Source organism: Syngnathus scovelli, chromosome 1, assembly GCF_024217435.2.
Source record: "Syngnathus scovelli strain Florida chromosome 1, RoL_Ssco_1.2, whole genome shotgun sequence".
NCBI lineage: Eukaryota > Metazoa > Chordata > Actinopteri > Syngnathiformes > Syngnathidae > Syngnathus > Syngnathus scovelli.
The window spans coordinates 22,968,984-22,989,263 of record NC_090847.1 but is presented as its reverse complement, the minus strand read 5'-3'; the positions used below and the strand labels follow the sequence as shown (position 1 = coordinate 22,989,263).

Genomic DNA, 20,280 nt, shown 5'->3' with positions numbered 1-20,280 from the left:
TAACCACAGTTTTGTGTTTTTGTCTGTTTCTTTCTATCCTCAGCTCTTCAGCATCAGTGTCCAGATAAATTGCACTCTCTACCTTTTTACTCAAACCCACCCATGTGGGTGAGCTATATTCTTGTCTGTGCCCCAAAACTTACATCTCAAGCTTGTTAATGAACACCTGAACTGCCTCCTTGGTAGCGTCCAAACAGGCATTCAGCTTTTTTTTTTTTTTTATTACCAAGTTTCTGGCACAAACCTTTTCATTAGTTCCTCGGCCCATTGTGAGTGTTCTGAGGGGGGTCTCTTCAGATTAGGGAACAGGAAGCAAGACCCCCCTCCCTTCTCCAACTCTTACTCCCCCCCTCCCTTCTCAGACTCTTACCCCCTCTTGTTTTTTAAGATGTGTGGCCCACTGTGCATCGCTTATAAACCCACCCTGGGAGAAGACGTACCTGACTCCCCCTCATTAGGCCAGCGTGTAGTGGGTGCTCTGCTCCCACCCAAGAATGGAACATTAATTAGCATTCTCTGCAGGGGAGGAAGGCCATTAGCACTTAATCAGCACTAAGAGTAGTATTCGAAACGGGCGGCTGGTGAACGCAATATGCTTTGACTACCAATTGGCATTTTGCACACTGTTGGAAAAAGTGTTCTCGCCCAGAAATGACGGATACTTGAGCAAAATTGTGCCATGAACATAAATTGCACTGCTACCTTTTGGTTGCAAGAGAGTTGGCACAAGTCATGGAAAGTGGTGATCCATGGAAATGGTTGTGGATCAAACTAACACTTGTTTGGGAATTTTGAGTACTTGATTATTTTTTTATACCTATCACAACAAAAATCACCTACAGCTCCCAAAGAAATTAAACAATAGCTCACTATGATGGGACATTGTGATTACCTAGGAGTTTAGGTTCTCATTGGAAATGCATAAATATTGTGTTACATACTGTTTTCTTTCTGTTCTGACTTTCAATGCTGATAATACTGGTTACGATCACATTTTAAGCATTTTTGTTTTAGCTACTTTCAATTTTATGTGTTTGACCTATAAAAGCATGGCCAATGCAAATTTTGTCATACATTGTCATTTATAGTTCTAGAAAAAAAAATCCAAATCACTCTGTTCTAAATTGTTAGTTTTAGTATTATGGAATGTGCAAATAAAAAAGAACTGATTTTGAAACAAATCCATAAAAAATACTTGTGTATTTACAAAAGAACATCATAAAATACCAATATCATGTCATTTAATCTTATTTCAAAAATACCAATCAGGACTACCTTTCAAAAAAAATTGATCACTAAATGTGTATGACAAATATTGGATGATTTTTGCTAATGTAAATGGCGAGTAGGTCAGGGTCAAGAAGAACCAAAGCACTTTTTTTTTTTTTTCCTTTGGGTAATCTGAGCGGCAGAGAGCCGTCATTTGCCAATTGGGTCTGAATAGGATTGAATGTCGTTTTCCCACCAGGAAGGAGGGATAGAAGTATGTTGGAGGGGTGAGGGAGGGGAAAGCAAGCAGTGGTGTGTAATGCTAGAGTAAAATTAGAGCTTTGATGGCAGCTAATGCATGTGATGGGTGGTACCCATGTTGTGTTTCCAGGAAGAACGCCTCAGGTATATTTACGTCCCCCGTCCTGTCCCTCAGCCAAGTGCTGACACACCTTGGAGATTATGCCAGGCCAGCCTTTCTTCCCGCAGCTGTAATTTCTGCCCGATCGGCATAATTACACATCTCCAACTTCAAGCCTACCTGTGTCTCCTGTTTCCGCTAACTGTCCAGCTGGGTAAAATGTTGTTACAATGCCTTTAAGCCCGTTTATTAAAAAAAAAATCAATAAATTTAAAAGATTGTGATTTTTTTTTTTTTAGACACTTTGACAGCTTTGTCTGAAAAGGCTCAGCATTATGTGGTGTAAAGTGAATTAAAAAAATTATTTAAAGTTTTGAACAATAAAGTTGACCAAAATTTGAAAATAATCGATCTTCACTTTCACGGATTTTCTTAAAAAAAGTCGATGTCCATATGCGTCAAAATGATGGCTATAGAAATATAATTGGTCCATCCCTACACTCCAAGGCTCACGTTTGTATATACCCAAACCACATAGCTTTGTCGTGCTAAAATTTGCTAGCTAAAGGCATAGGCACAGTTTAAAATAAACATACACAGACTAATAAATCTTAGTGTCAATAGAGCAGCAGCAAAATAAACAGTGCAGCAGCACAGATAGACAATATCACAAAACATTCACTCACTCGGTCTCACAAAATTTTAATAGGTTTACGGATACAAGCCATGTGATGTTCAAACTCCATCTGAATCGTCTTAAATCTGCATCTCACGGTCTCTAAGTATCCATATCAATCTGCACCAGTCAGCTCCAGATTGACAGACAAGACCATTAGCTGGATCATCTTCATGTGCAACACGAGCGAAATAGATGGCCGGGCGACAGTTGAGGCATTCCTGTGGCTTGCAAAAGCCGTTCATTCAGCCATCCTGCGGGGGCTTGTTTTGTTACATTACATTACTGTCTGTCATTTTCAAGATATTTTCTGTGTATTGAAACTCTCTCTAGTAAAAGAGAAGGAAACTCTGAAAGTCAATTTGAAGCTGCATTATTATAGTGTTGACTATTGCATTTAATGGCTTACATCGTTTGTGTTTGGCCATTACATCGCTTTGTGCTGGCATCTTATTTGAGCTACGATGCTAGCTAAAATAACATTATGTATACCTTGCAATGGTATAAATTAACCTTGCGGCCAAAGTTAAGCTCACTTTTGCCTTTGTCAGCGGTCGAAAAGAGTGTGGTGCACTGAGCTAGATATCAAGCCTATGAAATAAATGCTTCCCATATGCACATGCAGATTGCTTTGTTTTTGGAGCCCTTTCACAGCCATTTACACAATAGCGCTCTTTTCGCACCCGGCCCGGCCGAGCCTCGGAAAGCTCCAGGTCACTATCCCCGGCCAAGTTTTGCAAGCTGCCATGTTGTCTATTCTGCTCAGCTATTTAGGAAATGTTGAATATCAACAATGGCCTTGACTGGTGCATTGTCAACTTTTGTATGAAGCAATCTCGACTGAATGAGATGGCTCCCAGAGCGGCTACGAGGGCTCAGCTGCACACCAGTGTGGGACCTGACGCCTCTTCTTTTCCTCTCCCTGCAGACCCGGAGGCTGCTTCGGTGTCGGTCCTGGCGAGCTGTGGATCTCGCCGCTTATTCTCCCACTCCTGGAAGGTGTGTCCCAACGGTGGGGAAAGGCAGCCATCGGACAACCCGGTCACTGCTCGGTGAGTGCTTTTTATTTTCTAGTCGGAGGGGGAGGAGAAGAAAAGAGGGAGGGAGTATTTCAGACTGGGGGAGCTTGGGCTTCTTTTGCTTTGCTGACAGGAAACACCATGATGACGCCTGTTAGTTTGTGAAAAAAAAAAGATCAGATTGTATAGTGCAGCACAAGATATGGCATTGATATGAAAATATGTAGAAAAAAAGTCAATTGTTAAGTGGTTGGAGCATCTTAACTGCTTTTACAATAACACAAATGTGATTTAATGTTACTTACAATGAATGTGACAGGAGTTTAGATTCTTAAAATCATGTGAATTCACAAAACAGTCTTTTCAACAATTTCGAAATTGTTTTCATTTACATTTAGGGATAGACAGTATCATTTACATTTATATTGATGTTATTCTTTGTTTTGTTTTTTTGCTGTGTGCCTTTGTCTTGATTTTTACATAAAAACAAACAGCTTTTAGCTGTATTTTTAGCACACGTGTTCGAGCATTTTGTTTTGTGAACTGCTTCAATGCATTTATGTTGCAAAGTTTGCTTTCTGTGTTTCTAAGCATTCCATCACTACTTAAATGGAACATTTGTTCCCTTTTGCTTCGGGCTCGCATTGCAAATCTCACCGCTCATCTGTTTCTGGCCTTTGTCACATGATGCTCGCAACGCCCATGGGCATTTTGACGTCAGCTTATGTCGACCCCTTTGGATGACTGAAAACGGATGAATTATTCTGCTTCATTCTTACTCCACAAATACTGTTTTCTCTTGTGTGGACGAATAGAACACAAAAAAACATTTTGCACTTGACTTCCACTTTCATTTCATATCTAGCACCCTCTGGCACCAATGTCATCCTCCCGCTCACCTCTCGCCGCCCAAGCGAACGCAAGGTGACCAATTTCCTCCCGGGCCATCCATTATCTTGTCAACACCTTAGCAAGCCGCTAAGCTCTAATGAAATATGCCAGAATCAGACCGCTCATCTCACCACGCTCAAGGTAATTAATATATTTAGAGGGCGATGGCTAACTCTTAATTAAATTAGGCCTCCTTTTTAACGAGACCTTGACTAGGGCCCAAATGGATGAGCGCTATCGGCTTTATCAAGAGCTTGGCTGGCGTGCAACACACGTTTGTCATTTCGGCTCCATTACACATCACGGCACACTGTGATTTATAAAGCTTGTTTGTTTCTTTATATGGGAGGAAGGGGGTGGGGGGTAATAAATTGCCCCCTCTAATTAACAAGCTAAACCTGTTTGCCCAAAAGGCCGACATTGCCCGACAATCAGAGTTGAAAACATCACATCATCATTTTAGAGGAGAGTACAGATAACAACCGGGTGGCATTAATCATGCGCCACCCTTTCCAAAAAAAGCTGCGCTTAATTAATGAATTAAAGTTGCACTGCACATTAATTCTGCATTTTGACAATATTATCTTAAACTAATGAATTTGACAAAGAGTCTGTTTAATTTTTTTTATTATAAACGACGCGAGATTAGTGGGATCTCAATTATGGGCTAAGACAAAAGAAGGGCTGCTTTGCTTGAGGCCACAGCACAAAGTGCCGACTTGGCATTTTCTTCCAAACAAGAAGCGCAAAAAAAAAAAAAAAAACCCGCAGAAAGTTCCTTTTGTTTTTGGGGAGAAAGTGAACATGGCAACGATTCAAAAGATACACAGGCAATAATGAGCAGCGTAATTAGCCCGTAATGGTTTTGAAACTGATTGTTGTCGATTGTTGCTCGATAGTGTCTTTCAATGGCAGACGCTTGCTTAGTTTCACTGTTTTTCCTGTGCATGCTTGTCAGTTTTTTTTTTTTTTATCACGTTGCATCTGGTGCTGGTCGTGATTGCGCAAAACAAATGCCGGCTATAACAATAAATTTGTTATCATGAAAAGCTCAGAAGTCATGTTAGTGCAGTAAATGAGTGAACAGACAATAAAACTGTACTCACCGTTATATTATTTATCCTCTGCGAAGATCAATTATTTTAGTGTTGCACTGACGAGCTGAATTTCAACTTATTACATATATTACCGACAATTTAGTACATATCTTGGACTCTTTGACTGTTCCCGATCATGGTCCTTCAAAAACCAACAGGTGCATGCACGCAGGTTTATATTCTTCTCATGTCACTTTCTTCTCTTACTGCCACATCTTGTGTAAAATGCCAAAGCGAAAGCACAATATGACTTCATTCATCCTTGACCCAAGGTCTGGTGAAACATTCCAAGGAAGTCCCGTAAATTGGAATAATAACTCATTCCACGTACTTGCACAAACACAAAACGGTGCTAAACAAGAGTGCAACTCAGTGGCTCAGAAGCGCAAGCACATCCCGACTAAATTTCTGCCTCATCGCCAGCCGATCCACTGCGGCCGTGTCGTTTCAATGTTTTATTTTTCTATTTAACGCGCCATCTAGCAAATGTTTGAATGGGGAGAATTTCTCCTAATCTGGCCACAGCCAATTGTCTCAAAAAAGACCTCGAGGAGCAAAGATAATCATGAAGGAATGCCTGCAATGATTTGCTCTCGTCTGCTTTTTAGCCTCATTACGCAATCAGCACCATTATTAGCGCACAAGTCTTACTAAGACGCACATTAGGTATTTATATTCATTATATTTTTTTGCCCCTCGGTATAAATAAAATTGGCCACAATTAAATATTACCAGTAAACTGAATACACTGAAGTTACCACTAGCAAGACTATTCAAGACTAGAAAAAAAAATAGAATGACTTAATTGTCATTGTACAACAAAATTAAGATATTAATCCAGTGGGAGGTTGCTGCCGTTGCCATATAAATAAATAAATAAATAAATAAATAAATAAATAAATAAATAAATAAATAAATAAATATTTTTTATATTAATGTGTCAGTTTCGGTTCAGTTTAAATTTCAAAGGTTAGACATTGTATAGTTCTTGTCACACGCTTATCTTAAAACACTGTGTACAGCTGTTGCTTATACCATTTGGCTCTTTGGATCATCTTAAATTAAATTGCTATGTTGAAACACATTTCAGTAATATATAACTTGTAACTTGTATATACTATTGAAATGTGTGGAAATGCAAACGGTATTTCTATGGTATAACTTATTTGTATATACAATTCAAATGTGTTTCAGGTTATCTATATGCCTTTATTTAATTCATCTGTGACTGAGAACACGTAATGATGACGTAGTTGGTGCAGAGACACACGTTATTAACGAATTTTTCTAATGTGTGTGTTTTTGTGTGCTCTGTAGCGCAACGTTTGTGACTGTAATAAGTGAATTAATCAAATTAACATGCTTAGTCGCTTACTGAACTAAAAAGGTGATGTAGGCGTGCTGGCTTTTCTTGCACCAAATGAGCCGTGATTATATGTACCTTTTCTTTTCCTATTGTTTCTTTCTTGCTTTTTTCTTTTTTACCTGCTGCCTTCAACTGCAGCGGCTGCTTCTCTGCGTGCGTACAAAAGGAACAGCAGAGCGTGCGTAAACGGCAACTTCATTTGCATCCTTGCTGCATCTCTTTCCCTGCCAAAGAAAAAAAAAATCAGGCAAATCTTAATGAGACACATTCCATTGTTGGCCCACTGTTCCGCTGTCACTGAAATGTCATTATTGCTTAATGACTTTTTCTTGCTAAAGGTCCACATGCAGTTGCTGGCCTCAAACAAACAACAAAAACTTCCTGGGTGGTACTGGTGATGGGGGCGTGTTCAATGCATGATGTTTATTGTGCCGTGGCCACGATTATATCGGAGTATGCATGTTATCAGCAGGTGTTGGAAAAATAAATAGCGCCTGATTTAAAAAAAAAAAGAAAAAAAAAAGAAAAAGCTAAACGTAATTCTTCAGGAGAAATTGAGACTAAAAATCATCAAAACAAATGTGCCAAAGAAAACTGAAGGCGCTTTAAAAAAGACACAAAATGACAATATGGGACGATTCCACCCTAGTTAATACATAATAATTTCAACAATTACTATGAAGATTAAAATGTGAAAATGTAATCGAGAATAAAACTGGCTAAAAATTAAATGAATAAGATTGACGGTTTTTTTTTTTAAGAATGTGGAGATACAAATCTAAAAAGAAAGGTGGGGATGCTTTTAAAGTACACAAAAAGACTATTTTTAACGATGGTAGCAGCTCCGCCCTCTTAATTTAAAATACAAATACACTTCATGTAAACCAGGTGAAATTGAAGAAATATGAGATCTTTACAAGCTATAAATGACGTAAAACCTCCACACACACAAAAAGCAGTAGTGTTTTTCAAATAAATCATTTTCTGTTATTTTCTTTTATTATAAATTAAATGTTCGCTAAAATGAAGTCATGGTACACATATACGCATATTTAACATATTGTTTTTAAGAATCTAAAATTGCCATATTAAAATAACAAAATATAAAAGGCTGTTTTATTTATAATAAACCTAATAAACAAATAAACCTAATCATTGTGATTATTATAATCGTTCCTTTATGGGCGCTGGTGAACTTGAGTCAATAAATCACATCCACGTGACGTAACGCACACGATGCGCACGTCTTACATAGGCAGGCGCTCATGTCGTTGCATTGATGCGATTCAACGTTTCTTTGGAGGCGTCCGAAAAGTGAATGTATTTTCAATTGTAGTTTTACTGCCCCCTTATATTCCCTCTTCACCGGCTTCGAGCGCACACCATTTCCGCCTCATTTGGACGTCATTCACCTGCTCTCTTTTTACCAACACAATTGAATAATTGCTTGAATGTGCACGATATTAGAGTGGGTGATGCCGCCGTTTTTTATTCGAGACGACTGCAAGCGCCCCCCCCCCCTTTTGGGGTGACGTCATCCCCGCTGTGCTGGTGGTCCCACGTCGCTTAATGAGCAAATTAGCCGCTCTGAGGCCCCTCATTAGCCAAGGGCTGCCTTACTAGTCCCGGCTTGGCTGGTTTTCTCTGTCTATCTTGCGGTCTTGATGGCATTTCCATAAGAAGATTACAAGCGGATCAGCGCTGAGATGTGCGCACACGCACACCAACAAAAACGTGCAGGCGCTAATTGCTGCTTACTTTTATTGGCCTGGTCCAATTTGTCAGGCGCCATTGAACGGGGAAATTAAACTGTTGAGTTATCCCCATTGAGGAGTCGTTCTTTTTCTATTACAAGCCATAAGCATGATTTCACTCTGTAGAAAGAGCAAGGTGAAAGCACCTACGCTTGCTTTGAACGTGAACGATTTGCTGTTAACTAATCAGAACTCAAATTAGCCATCCGGATACAAAACGCAAATGATAATAAAAAAAATTATCTCAAAGTTGCACTATGATGAAATGAAAAAAACCCCACCAGTAAATAGTAGTAAATTTATTATTATTGCTAGCCAGTTTTTAATATGAATAATTAATGATTGCATTTAAATATACTGTACATACATTAAAATGTACCCACATTATTATAACAAACAGTTTTCAGAGATTAGATCCAAATTTGTTGAGCTCAAAAGTTAAATACAACTGAACTGTACTGTTTCCCCCACCTACCACTAGACGGAGCCCATGTGACATCAACGTGTTCTTTTTGGTGGCAAAAACATTGCTTGTTCTTCTGGGGGAGTACTTTTAAAAATGTCCTATTAAAAAAAAAAAAAGCATCAGTGTCATGATTATACATTGAATGGATAGATTATAAACTGTAATAATGATAATTTCAGTCATTTTTTGTGCATGTTAACCTTGTTCAAATGGACCATTTTTTTAACAGGGTACTTTTATAAAACGAAGAGCTGAAACATAAAAATCGAACAAATGAAAAACTATAACAATGAAAATGATGGATTCAGAATAAAAACGTTGTTTTGTAAGAAAAATGCAAAGATAACACCAGTTTGTGGCATCCAAACAGTTGCAGCCCCTCCACTGTTTCTTCAGGGCAAACTTGCATTACATTGGCTGCCTGCAGTTCAATCATTGGCCTGTTGGTGGTGGCAAAGTGCATCAAGATGTGTTCAGGGAAAAAAGAAGAAGTGGGTACTCTTTCCAACAACAAATATTGAAAGTAGACAGTTTAAACAAAGTGTTTTATGTCAAATTCAATTATTCATGGTCAAATATGGTTTTGTGGCTATTCATAGAGTTGTCCACCAATGTATTTCCGTTTTTGTGACCAAAAAACCTTTTCAATGGCAAACTCGCATATTAGAAAGTGTAAAAAAAATTATGAAGGCATTTTGTATAGAAATAGTGTTTTAAGTAGAAAACAGTGCAGAAATCACTTTTTCTGCCCAATTTCTTTTGTTGTTGGACAAAATATACATTTTGTCATCATCCGATCCAATTTACAGGCCAAAATATTGCAATTTTTTAGTCAAAAGTGCCTTTATTTAGCACAAACTAATGTTTTAAAGCCACAAATATTAGTATGTGTTTGCATGCAGTGTTGAGTAGTGTTTAAAAATACGTGGCAAGTGTTTTATAGTTACAAAATCAACTGTTTGTAGAACCTAATGACATTTTCAATCACGTATGCTGCATTATTTACTCGCTTATGAGTGTTAAGAATTGAGACGCTCACTTATTTTAGCAGGCAAAAAGAACCAGAACCCTTGACCCCTGACCCTAATCCCCCGTGTCCCCTGCTCTCGATGGTCGTGTCCCAAACGATCATCAACAGGTGTGAGGTATTGGGAGTTTCAACTCATTTAGGGAAGCAAACAAATGGTAATGTCTTCATTTTCATAACCATTAACAAACACGCGCGCATGCACACAAAGCAAGCGTCTCTCGGGAGGGGGAGGGGGTGGGGGTGGGGGAGAGATGGCCACTCCCCTCCACAAGAGGTCGTTGATGCATTACAAATTTCGCCTTAACGAGCAGCAAGAGCTTGTTTGGAACCGAATTTAGATCTGATATGACAACAGGCTAAGCTGACTGCTTGAAAATGGTAAAGGGAATATTTTCCTGCAGAAAATGCCATCTCTACTGTAACACGTTAATATTATTTTAATCAAATTTCAATATAAAGGCATCTCAATCTGTGATTTATTTGTTGACAGCATGGAATTATGGTTTATTTAAAATAATTTTTTTTTTTTACTTTTGGCATGTTTATTACGATGTTGAATCAGTTTAGTCCACAATTCTCATCTTCACCGTCGTGTTTTATTATGTCACCAAATTTGCTGGGACTCTGCATTTCACTTGCATGAAAGAGGAAACAACGCCTTTGAATGTATGCAATATACTACTAAACTAAACAATTAGAAACAGTTAATGACAAAAAGCACACTTGGCAATATTTGTATTTGAATTTGGGACTTCTGTTTTCAGTCGCTGAAAAAAATAAACCCGTCAAATGTCATTTTTGTAAACAAACCTATAGCACACACAGAGAAAATGATAATATTGTATTTTTTCCTTAAGCAGTATTTGCAAAAAGTTTAAAACTAGCGAAATTGTCAACTTGTTTTGCATTCACCTTCAGCAATAAACAGGCGCAGCCCTTCGAGCGTTCTGATTGGCTGGTGGGGGGCTGGGGAGGCTCGTTGTGATTGGCTGCCACTGGCTCCATCAGACGGTCCCGGCCCCGGCCTCATAACACGCGGGGTTTGGCCAACAAGTTTCCAGATTTGAGAAGCAAGCCGAGGAGCACCTGCGCGCCAACTTTTTTCCTCCTCTTTTCCGGAGACTAAAACTTCTCTTCGACTTTGGGCGCTCTTTGCCCAACTTTTGTTGTTGTTGCTGTTGCTTTGCCGCGAGAGCGCGCAGCCATCCGGGGTCAGCCATGTACAACATGATGGAGACGGAGATCAAGTCCCCGCTGCCCCCTCCGCCCAACTCGGGCTCGGCTCCGGGCTCCAAGGGTGGCGGTGGCGTGAGCGAGCAGGAGCGCGTCAAGCGCCCCATGAACGCCTTCATGGTGTGGTCCCGGGGCCAGCGGCGCAAGATGGCCCAGGAGAACCCCAAGATGCACAACTCGGAGATCAGCAAGCGTCTGGGCGCCGACTGGAAGCTGCTTACGGACGCCGAGAAGCGGCCGTTCATCGACGAGGCCAAGCGACTGCGCGCCATGCACATGAAGGAGCACCCGGACTACAAGTACCGGCCGCGCCGGAAGACCAAGACCCTGCTGAAGAAAGACAAGTACTCGCTGTCCGGCGGGCTCCTGGCGCCCGGGGGCGCGGCCGTGACCAACCCGGTGCAGGTGGGCCAGCGGATGGACGGCTACGCGCACATGAACGGCTGGAGCAACGGCGCCTACTCGCTGATGCAGGAGCAACTGGCCTACCCGCAGCACCACGGCATGAGCGGCCCCCAGATCCAGCAGATGCACCGCTACGACATGGCCTCGCTGCAGTACCCCATGATGAGCACGGCGCAGAGCTACATGAGCGCGGCCTCCACGTACAGCATGTCGCCTGCGGCGTACGGCACGCCGCAGGCCGCCGTGGTCAGCGCCGCTGCCGCCGCAGCCGCCGGCGGTGCCGCGGGCAACCCCAACCCGGCCATGGTGGGCCTGGGCTCCATGTGCAAGAGCGAGCCCAGCTCGCCGCCACCCGCCATCACGTCGCACTCCCAGCGGGCCTGCTTGGGGGACCTGAGGGACATGATCAGCATGTACCTGCCGCCCGGTGGGGACAGCGCGGAGCACTCGGCCCTGCAGGGCAGCAGGTTACACAGCGTGCACCCGCACTACCAGAGCGCCGGGACGGGCGTCAATGGGACCCTTCCGCTCACGCACATCTGAGTGAGATGCGTACTCCTGCGAAAATTCTGACTTTTCCAAAATAATAATTAAAAAAAAAAAAAGTACTTGGATACTTGAACTTTGGTTGCTGTAAAAGCGAGGCTGTCAAACTCGAGGCCTAGGGGTCACGTTTGGCCTGTAAAGCAAATGAAAGTTGACTTGGGTACATTTCATCTGCACTGAACTGGTTTTACAAGCATTTATGTCCACCAAATCGCTTCTTAGCATGACGCTAACAATACACCCTTTAAACTGCTGTGTCCAAATAACCCAATATGGGTTACTAAATGGAGCAGTTTTAAGAATGTACTTTTAAAAAACAACTCATTTCAAATCTTCTTTAACAAAAAAGTGGCAATTGTGTGTATGTAATCCCTAAAATGAAGTGATGATAAGTGGCCAACAGAAAAAGTGAGTTTGACGCCCCTGCAAAAAAAAAAAAAATCTGCTTTTTTCCGTTTTGGACTGAGATTGAATCCACTTGAGTAAATTGCATTGCAAAAAGACGAAAGGCGGTTTTATGATCACGACGGTAAGCAATCAAAGTGATGTAGAAGAATTGGACTTCTATATATTACATAATGCCACATTTTCATCTGCGTGTGAAAAGGCAAGTGGCCTCGTGAAGAGGCTGGTTTATTTCAGAAAAAATGTTTACACTTCATTTGTAGAATGACATCTGTCCATACTTGTAGACCTTTTTTCTTTCCTCTCGCCCCCGCTTTTTTTTTTTTTAGATGGTTTTAAATGAAATATTAAGACTGCTGGTCGCAAGCGCAAGTTTTATTTATAGTTCCCTCCATCCTCTTTTCTTAGCTTGTGAGCCCAATGTTTTGTACATTTTTGTGATGGTTTGTATTTTTTTTTTCCTTTCTTTTTGGCAGCGTCAAGTTCACTCGTTCTTCAGAGTGAGAAAAGGTTGTTTTCTTTTATTTAAACTGACGTTTCTACTTATTTTAAGACCACCTCTTATTCTTAAATGCCGAATAAATTTGTATGAAACACCATTTTGAGATCTTTGGTTTTTATATTGAATGTGATAGGTGGAGTGCGGATGAACTTTATTTTTCTGTCAAACATTTTTCCTTTACACCATTAACCGTTTAGCCAAAAGCTTCTCATTAAAACAGGTTAAGAACATGCATGACGTGGTCAACGCTGGCACATTTTCAAGCCTGCCACATTTCAAATTGGTGTATTGTAATTACAAAAATAGACTTTTGCAATGCTGTGGATCAATCCTTGAGAGTTATTGAAGCTGTTAAGTCAAAAGCCTAAGAGAATAATTGCCTGATTTGGTTTTAACTTATAATGCCACAATATCAATATGAATACATGGCCATACGCTTGCTAAAAATTGTTTGTTGGTTTTTAATACACAAATGTTGAATCAAGGCATCTGGACTCTTTGTGTTTGTCAAATTTGTTGTTTTTCTTGTTTTCTGAAAACATTCATTTAGTACTTGAGCAATATTAATTACATAACAATTATTGACATTATTTAACTAACTAAAAACACCCCCCAAAAAAGTTGACCAAATTCAAAATTTGAAGGCAGCAACTTCAATAATATTTCAAGTTGGGCAATTCAACAACATATTTCAAGTTGTGCTCATGTGAAAATTGTCTCTCGTGCATTTTCAGTGAACAAATAAGAGTGACATGCGTGCTTAAAAATATAAAACTTCAAAATATAAGGGTTAACAACTCATCTTACTTACGTCGTTGGTTTATCTAACATTGCTGTCAATTTTAAAGATGTTTTAACTTAAATTACCATTTAAAAAAAATACCAATTGTGTAACCTCTTTCAAATTGTCTTTTAAAAGTGATAATTGAGCCAGACAGAATATGTGGTTTCTTGTTCATCTGCATAATGTGGACTTTCAATTGAAATTTGCAGCCTCTCCAGTCCCAAACATGCCTTTAGTGTAGCTTTAAGAGCGGCGAGGCGGCCTGCTGTTGTGGTGTATTTTGGCATCAGTGAGCGGCGGCCACCAAAGAGGTTCTGGGGAGCATGCGCTGGCGTTCCTGCTGGCCTTCCCACACTCTCCTTTATGGCACGACTTGATCCACAAGCTGAGCACAGCACCCGGGATTAGCCCCCACGCACCTTTGTGGAGCGCAAGATTATCCGGACCTCCCTGCATTCACTGGCCCGAGTCGTTCTTAAATCACTCCAGTGTGCCAGCAAGCCGCCCGTCACTTAATCACACTCTGACTTTTTTTTAGTAATTAAGCAGCTTCTCTCATTCTTTGCTCCTCAACGTAGTTGTGTGTGAGGTGTGTTGAGTAATCATGTAAAAGAAGCTCAATCATGGGCGTTTTTCTTGACAATGCCATATCTTGTCGATGAGCCTTACAGACATTCTGGGTCAAATTTGAGCCATTTTCACACGAGACATCAGTAATTTCACAATGAAATGAGATGACTTTTGCTTAATTAGTTTATACTTATAAACCACACATGCCGTGACTTTTTGTTCATATTGGAAAGTATTGGTGATCTTGAAACACTCCAAAGAAGTGTCAGTGTTCCCACAACATTAGCACAGAAACATGCACTGAGGTCCTGGCTGGAATCTTAAAACAGAGAGTATAAATCTTGCAAGACGATTTTTATAGGTCCGTGTTCGAATACAATCATGTTTGATATTAAATGGATCGGATCCTAAGGAAATCTTGTTTAACTTCGCAGTCATCAGATTTGAATACAATCTTATTTAACATAGCAGGGATTATATATGAATCAAATGCGGGTTGACTTTGTGGGAGTTGAATTTGAATCAAATCAGATTTGATATTGCTGGGATCAGATCTTAATCAAGTCTTGTTTGAAATTACAGTGATCAGATTCCAAATAAATCTGGTTTGAAACTGCAGGGATAATCTCTTTGTCAAATCTGTTTTGACATTAAAGAGATCAGATTCCAAATAAATCTGGTTGTAACGTTGCAGGGATCAGATTTGAATCCAGTGTGGTTTGACGTTAGAAAAATCAGATTCCAATTGAATCTGGTTTGATTGAATTGAATCAAATAAGGTTTGATGTATAATAGGAATCCAATCCAAATCAAATCTTTTTTGCCATGGCACGGACCCGACCCCAATTAATTCTGGTTTGACAGTACATCGATCAGATTGACATTGCAGGGATTTGAGAAACATCTGTTTTGAAATTTCAAGATCAGATCCAAATCATATCTGGTTTGACATTTTAGGGTTCAGATGTAAAAACAAAAAATCAGTTTTGAAATGATTGTAGTTGAATTGAAATTGAATGTAATCTAAAATTCCCAAGATCAGATCTGAATCGAATCTTTGTACCAACAGCACTCACTCATCAAGTTCAACCTTGCCGATTAGAAATATGAACTCAGGTCAAGTACTGTAGCTCATATATTTAAGTCAAATCGCAGAATGCAATAAATGGTATCCCAACCCAATAGCAACTTTTCAAGTCATGACCCCATTCGCTTAAAAGTAAAAGATCTTAATCAATTTGGATCCCGATCAAAACCAATAAATCTATCCACCACACCAAAGCCGCAAATCAAGCACTTTTTTGAGTCATGACAATTCCAAACAAGAACCAAAACGCTTGATGAAAAGGTGGACCGCTGGGAACTTTTAGCCTGGCGGAGGTAATGATGACTAATTTTCTATCATTATTTGTAATTATTTTTTCGGGGAGAGAAATATGTGAGGAAGGTGTGTGTTTGTGCGTGTTTGGGCGTGCGTGTGTGGAATTGTAGTCGGACGGGACGGAAAGGGACAACACTGAACGTTCTGGCGATGAGGCCATCCATGATGGGGCCCCCCTTGCCATCCCCCCACTGAGTACCCAGAGGGCCTCTCTCTCTCTCCCTCCCTCTCTCTCTCTCTCGCTCTCTCCCTCTCTCTCGCTCTCTCCCTCTGTGTGTTTCCCAGTCTCTCGCTCTCTGGTGCCCACTCAGCAAGTGCAGGCATATCCCACTTCCATCTGCCTATGACCTCACAGGCCCTGTTTGTTTAACCTCCTCTCTCCAAAAACTAACCTAATTACAGGCCGTGCACATCATGGATTCAGCAGATTCCCCCTGCCGCACTTCATCGGGCAAACCTTTGGAGTTCGGGCAGCACTCACGCAAGGATGCCCTCATAATCCAAAAAGCCTATTAAACATAACTACCTTGTGCACACTGTAGGAATTGAAGGCAGCTATTTTCAGGCAAAGGCAAGCAAGGCAAGGCATAGCAGTTTTATTTATATAGCATATTTTACACAAAAGCTAACACTTAAACCGTTAAAAGCAAAGACATTTCAGACATCTAAAAAAATCTGAATAATTTCTGACTTTGTAAAGAAAAATTCGGGACGGGTGACATACAATAAAAAATATTGATACCGAAACAAAACCTGGCCTTTTTTCAAGGTATCAATACTTGCAACGGTGATCAATATCAGCATTAGCCGCCTTCTTTGTGTAACTAAAATCCAACTAAGAGCATGCTCTAAAAATATTATAATAAACAACAAAGTCGTATTTTAGGCAGCGCATTAAAAGATGATACAAAATATTTGTTTGGGAATTATTTTCTGGACCCCTGAGGTGTGTTTCTGGGACCGTCTGGGGAGTCCCACACCCCATTTTGATCACTCCTGGCCTACATATGTGCACCTGCACCTCCTCTTTGTGCTCTTGTGCAACGACATGCCCTGGCACTTTCTTCTCCTTCCTCTGCGTCAGTGTGACGAGTGGAAAAAGTCATCAGAGGACGTCGGGCGGCGGAGAGCCGACGTTTATCCTGATGACGTCACAGAAGCCGCCTGCTCGACCGGCTGGGCCGCTCTCTTCTGCAGGGACGCGCCTTTTTGCGAGGTGCACACCCTCGTTTGCGTAATCCCTAACGTGGGATCTCCCGCCGCAGCAAAGGAAGGGCTGACTGCCTTTTGGGGAGTCAGACTGGCTGTCTTCACAATAGGGTTGGAAGGCTGAAGCAGTTTTCGTTTGAATTAGTTTTGACTTTTACAGGTCACCAAGTATTGTGTAATAAAGTCAAATATAATTTCTCAACAACTCTGACCTTCTTCCTTCTGTTTTAGTTCGTTTTTACCTTTTTTTGTTTTTATTTTAGTCCACGAAAATCCTTGTTCAATTATAGTTTTAGCTCTAGAATTATGGTGTCCCCCCCTGCGTAGCGATTAGGGAACGAGCGAGTGATTCGGAACACAGCCTTCGTATTGATTTGCTGTGGCTGGGATCTCCAGGAGGGCCCTTGGAGCCCAGCCCGCAGGGGCCTGGAGAGGCCTGTCCGCCGCCTCAGCCCCTAGCCCGGCCCTGAGTAGTCGGGACTTGCGCGCTACCGAGATTGACAGCAGTGAGCAGTGTGTGTGTGTGTGCGGGGGTCGGGGTGGGGGTTAATCTCCCTGAACTGGGGCAGATGTTGTTAACAAGCTCCTCTCAGGTCGACTCCCTGCGTGGGAAAATGGCATCAAATCCTCCTGGGGTCAGCGCTTTGGGGCTGACCCACTGAGAGCCTTCCCCTACAAACGGGCACTCCCAGGAAGCAGATCCCGTGGAGCCATCCTCGTACTTTTTTGATCTTCATCCTTAAGTGCGAGCGGTGCAGTGAACACCCATTGGCGGACTTTTTTCCCCCGTCGCACCAGTTCTCATTAATGACGGCTGCGGTCGAATCGCCGTCTCGCACAACCGCAAAGAATGTCGAATGGGAAGCTCTTCAAAGACCAGAACGCCACCACATGACAAGACGCATCCGCCCAGCAGCGACTTTCTTTGTTTGTTTGTCGCTGGGAAGAAAACAAGATCAAACCAAACGACTCTTGGTCGTGATCGTTTCAAAAGTTGGTGTGATTGAGGTTTGGATACATTTGGTCAGGTGTATAAATACGATCATGACATATTGACGAGCGTCATCGTTTGGGCTCTAAACAGCATCACAATGGATTTGAAATAAAAACAAACAAGATATGAACAATCATGAATCAAACTCATTATTTTGAATATTTTGTGGTTGCAAGTTTTTTGTAGTCAATTACAAGCTTAAGTCTGGAATGTGTCAACAACTGAGGCTCCATTTCATTCAGCACCTGCTTGCTCTTGATGCAGTTTTGTCTTCCGCTAATTAAATACATGCCCAGTCGGGTTTAGGTCAGGTGAGAAACTCTTTGGTTGCTTTTGTGGTATGCCTCAAGTCCATCTCCACTGTTAAGTTCCATATGAACGGATCCTATAAAAGATGAGGCACAGGCTAAGCATTTTGGTTTGGGAAAGGAAACTGGACTTTCTACAGATTTAATATTACGGCTGGCATGTTGTGCTGGTCACCTGGCTTTACACCACACGCTACTCGAGCAATATGTACAAACAGCGGCATTCTTTTTCTGTGTCATTAAAAATCAATGAAGGTTTTAATAATCGGCATGTGTGCTTTTGGTGCGGCCAGGCTTGCATACAATACAAAGTCAACTGATCCCGACCTTGCTGTTTAGATCATCCATTAACATGTCTGCCTGTCAAGCTGTGTTTGCTCTGTGCCAAAAGCATACGTGAACTGTCGAATATGAACGTAATAAGGCTGGGCGCCTCTTTTGTCCCTGTGCAAACAAATAGCATACTAATCACACAAACAGCTCAAAGCAAAGTGGATGATGTTTTGTTCTCTTTTTTTCTCTCTTTCTTTGCAGAAAAACGTCTGCCTGTTTTCTCCAAGGCCTTTTTCATGTACAGTATACAGGTATTTATTTATTTATTTATTTATTTATTTATTTATTTATTTATTTATTTATTCATTCATTCATTCATCATTTATTTCATTTGTTTGTTTGTTAATTTACAACTCTTGAGAAAAAAAAATCTCTTTGTAAGAACGGATGCTAACGCAACAGTTGGCACTGTTGCCCACTTGGATTTCAGCCAATCAGAAATCTGACAAAGTTAAATCCCGTGAATGCATTATTGGCAATGGAGGAAAAGGCCAATGGTGTGTGTTTGTGTGTGCGTGTGAGTGATTTTGTGCGCTTGTGTGGCAAAATTTCTTACGGCTAAACGTCACACTATAATATGAAGTTCACACAAGGACAAACTTGGGGCAATTTAGGATACAAAGACATGTTAACCTTTACTTGAGGTATCCAAAACGTCAGCGACCTAAAACACACCTTGAAAGAAAACAATGTAAAATATTTTGCAATTAAAATAATTAAAAGTAGTTCGATATAGTATTTGGGGTCATTGCCTGACTGCACTGTGATGCGTCATCCAACAAAGCATTGGGCGGAATATGAACAGATAGATCATCTGACTGAATTCGAATTTTAATCCCGCAGCAGTCAAATCATCAAGACAACCTAGTGACGAAACAATGCCGAAATTATTTTTATCGAAAAACTGGGGTCACTCTTATCTCCAGGCAGCGCTGTGCTTTGTCGGGACGTTGCCTTCGAGCGTGAAGCCACAAAACGGGCACAAGTAGACCGAGAGACGGTTTTGCCATGAACCTGCCAATGCATTAAGGAGACTTGAATGTGCGCTTGGCGCAGATGGTCCCTTTCTGTGGCCCGCATTAACTTTGTCTAGGAACACTGGAGCATGCAGCCTCGTCTTGAACCCGACTTCTTCTGACCCCACTTGTGACCCGTCTTGGAAGGCTGCAGGAAATGGGGCCACTTGTGTACGTGCGCACACGAGCATGTACGCCTTGGGACAGTATGTCGAGTGGTCGCCCGGCTCCGGGGGGGAGATTAAGTCTCTGATCTAGGACACAGCTATTGATTAGCGTTTGTGGAGGACAGTGAGAGGGAATGGGGATTGACGGACGCACAATGGAAGGAGCCCTCCGATTGTATGCACCTTCACATGGCACACGCGTGCACACACGCATGCGACCACACACACATATGTTTTTCTTGAGCGCCGTTTAGGCCTGTTGCCCACTTGCAAGTGTCTACCTCTTAGAAGGGGTGCATTTGATTTTTTAAAATGGCTAATAAAAGCAAAATCATTCTTTGCAATCATTATTCATTCAAATAAATCTTACATATATGTACATGTATGTACTGAATTGTATGACTTTTAAATATCTGCCAATAAATCCAACAAATTACTAGGAAGAATATTTAAAAAAAACACCTATATATAGACTAACCAATTTTAAATTGACCAAATTGAGACATAAGGCCCGACACCACAAATTTAGTTAATAATTAATAAGTAACCAATTTTCTG

General features: G+C 41.2%; 1 protein-coding gene and 1 long non-coding RNA gene across 2 annotated transcripts; one reads left to right on the top strand and one right to left on the bottom strand.

Moving 5' to 3' along the window:
• Positions 1-3,291: 3,291 nt before the first annotated feature.
• On the bottom strand, positions 3,292-9,395 carry LOC125989381 (uncharacterized). Its single transcript, XR_007488670.2, has 4 exons — positions 9,040-9,395; positions 8,849-8,937; positions 6,739-6,843; positions 3,292-3,416 (listed from the first exon to the last, which is right to left on the bottom strand). It is a non-coding gene; the product is annotated as an uncharacterized lncRNA (long non-coding RNA).
• A 1,504-nt stretch (positions 9,396-10,899) lies between these two features.
• Positions 10,900-13,057, top strand: sox3 (SRY-box transcription factor 3). Its single transcript, XM_049755525.1, has one exon. The coding sequence runs from the start codon at positions 11,088-11,090 to the stop codon at positions 12,048-12,050; it is 963 nt and encodes a 320-aa protein (XP_049611482.1). The 5' UTR covers positions 10,900-11,087; the 3' UTR covers positions 12,051-13,057.
• Positions 13,058-20,280: the final 7,223 nt, after the last annotated feature.

What these genes read in the sequence shown, in the direction of transcription:
- sox3 (XM_049755525.1), top strand. Translation starts at nt 11,088, where the DNA reads ATGTACAACATGATGGAGACGGAGATCAAGTCCCCGCTGCCCCCTCCG.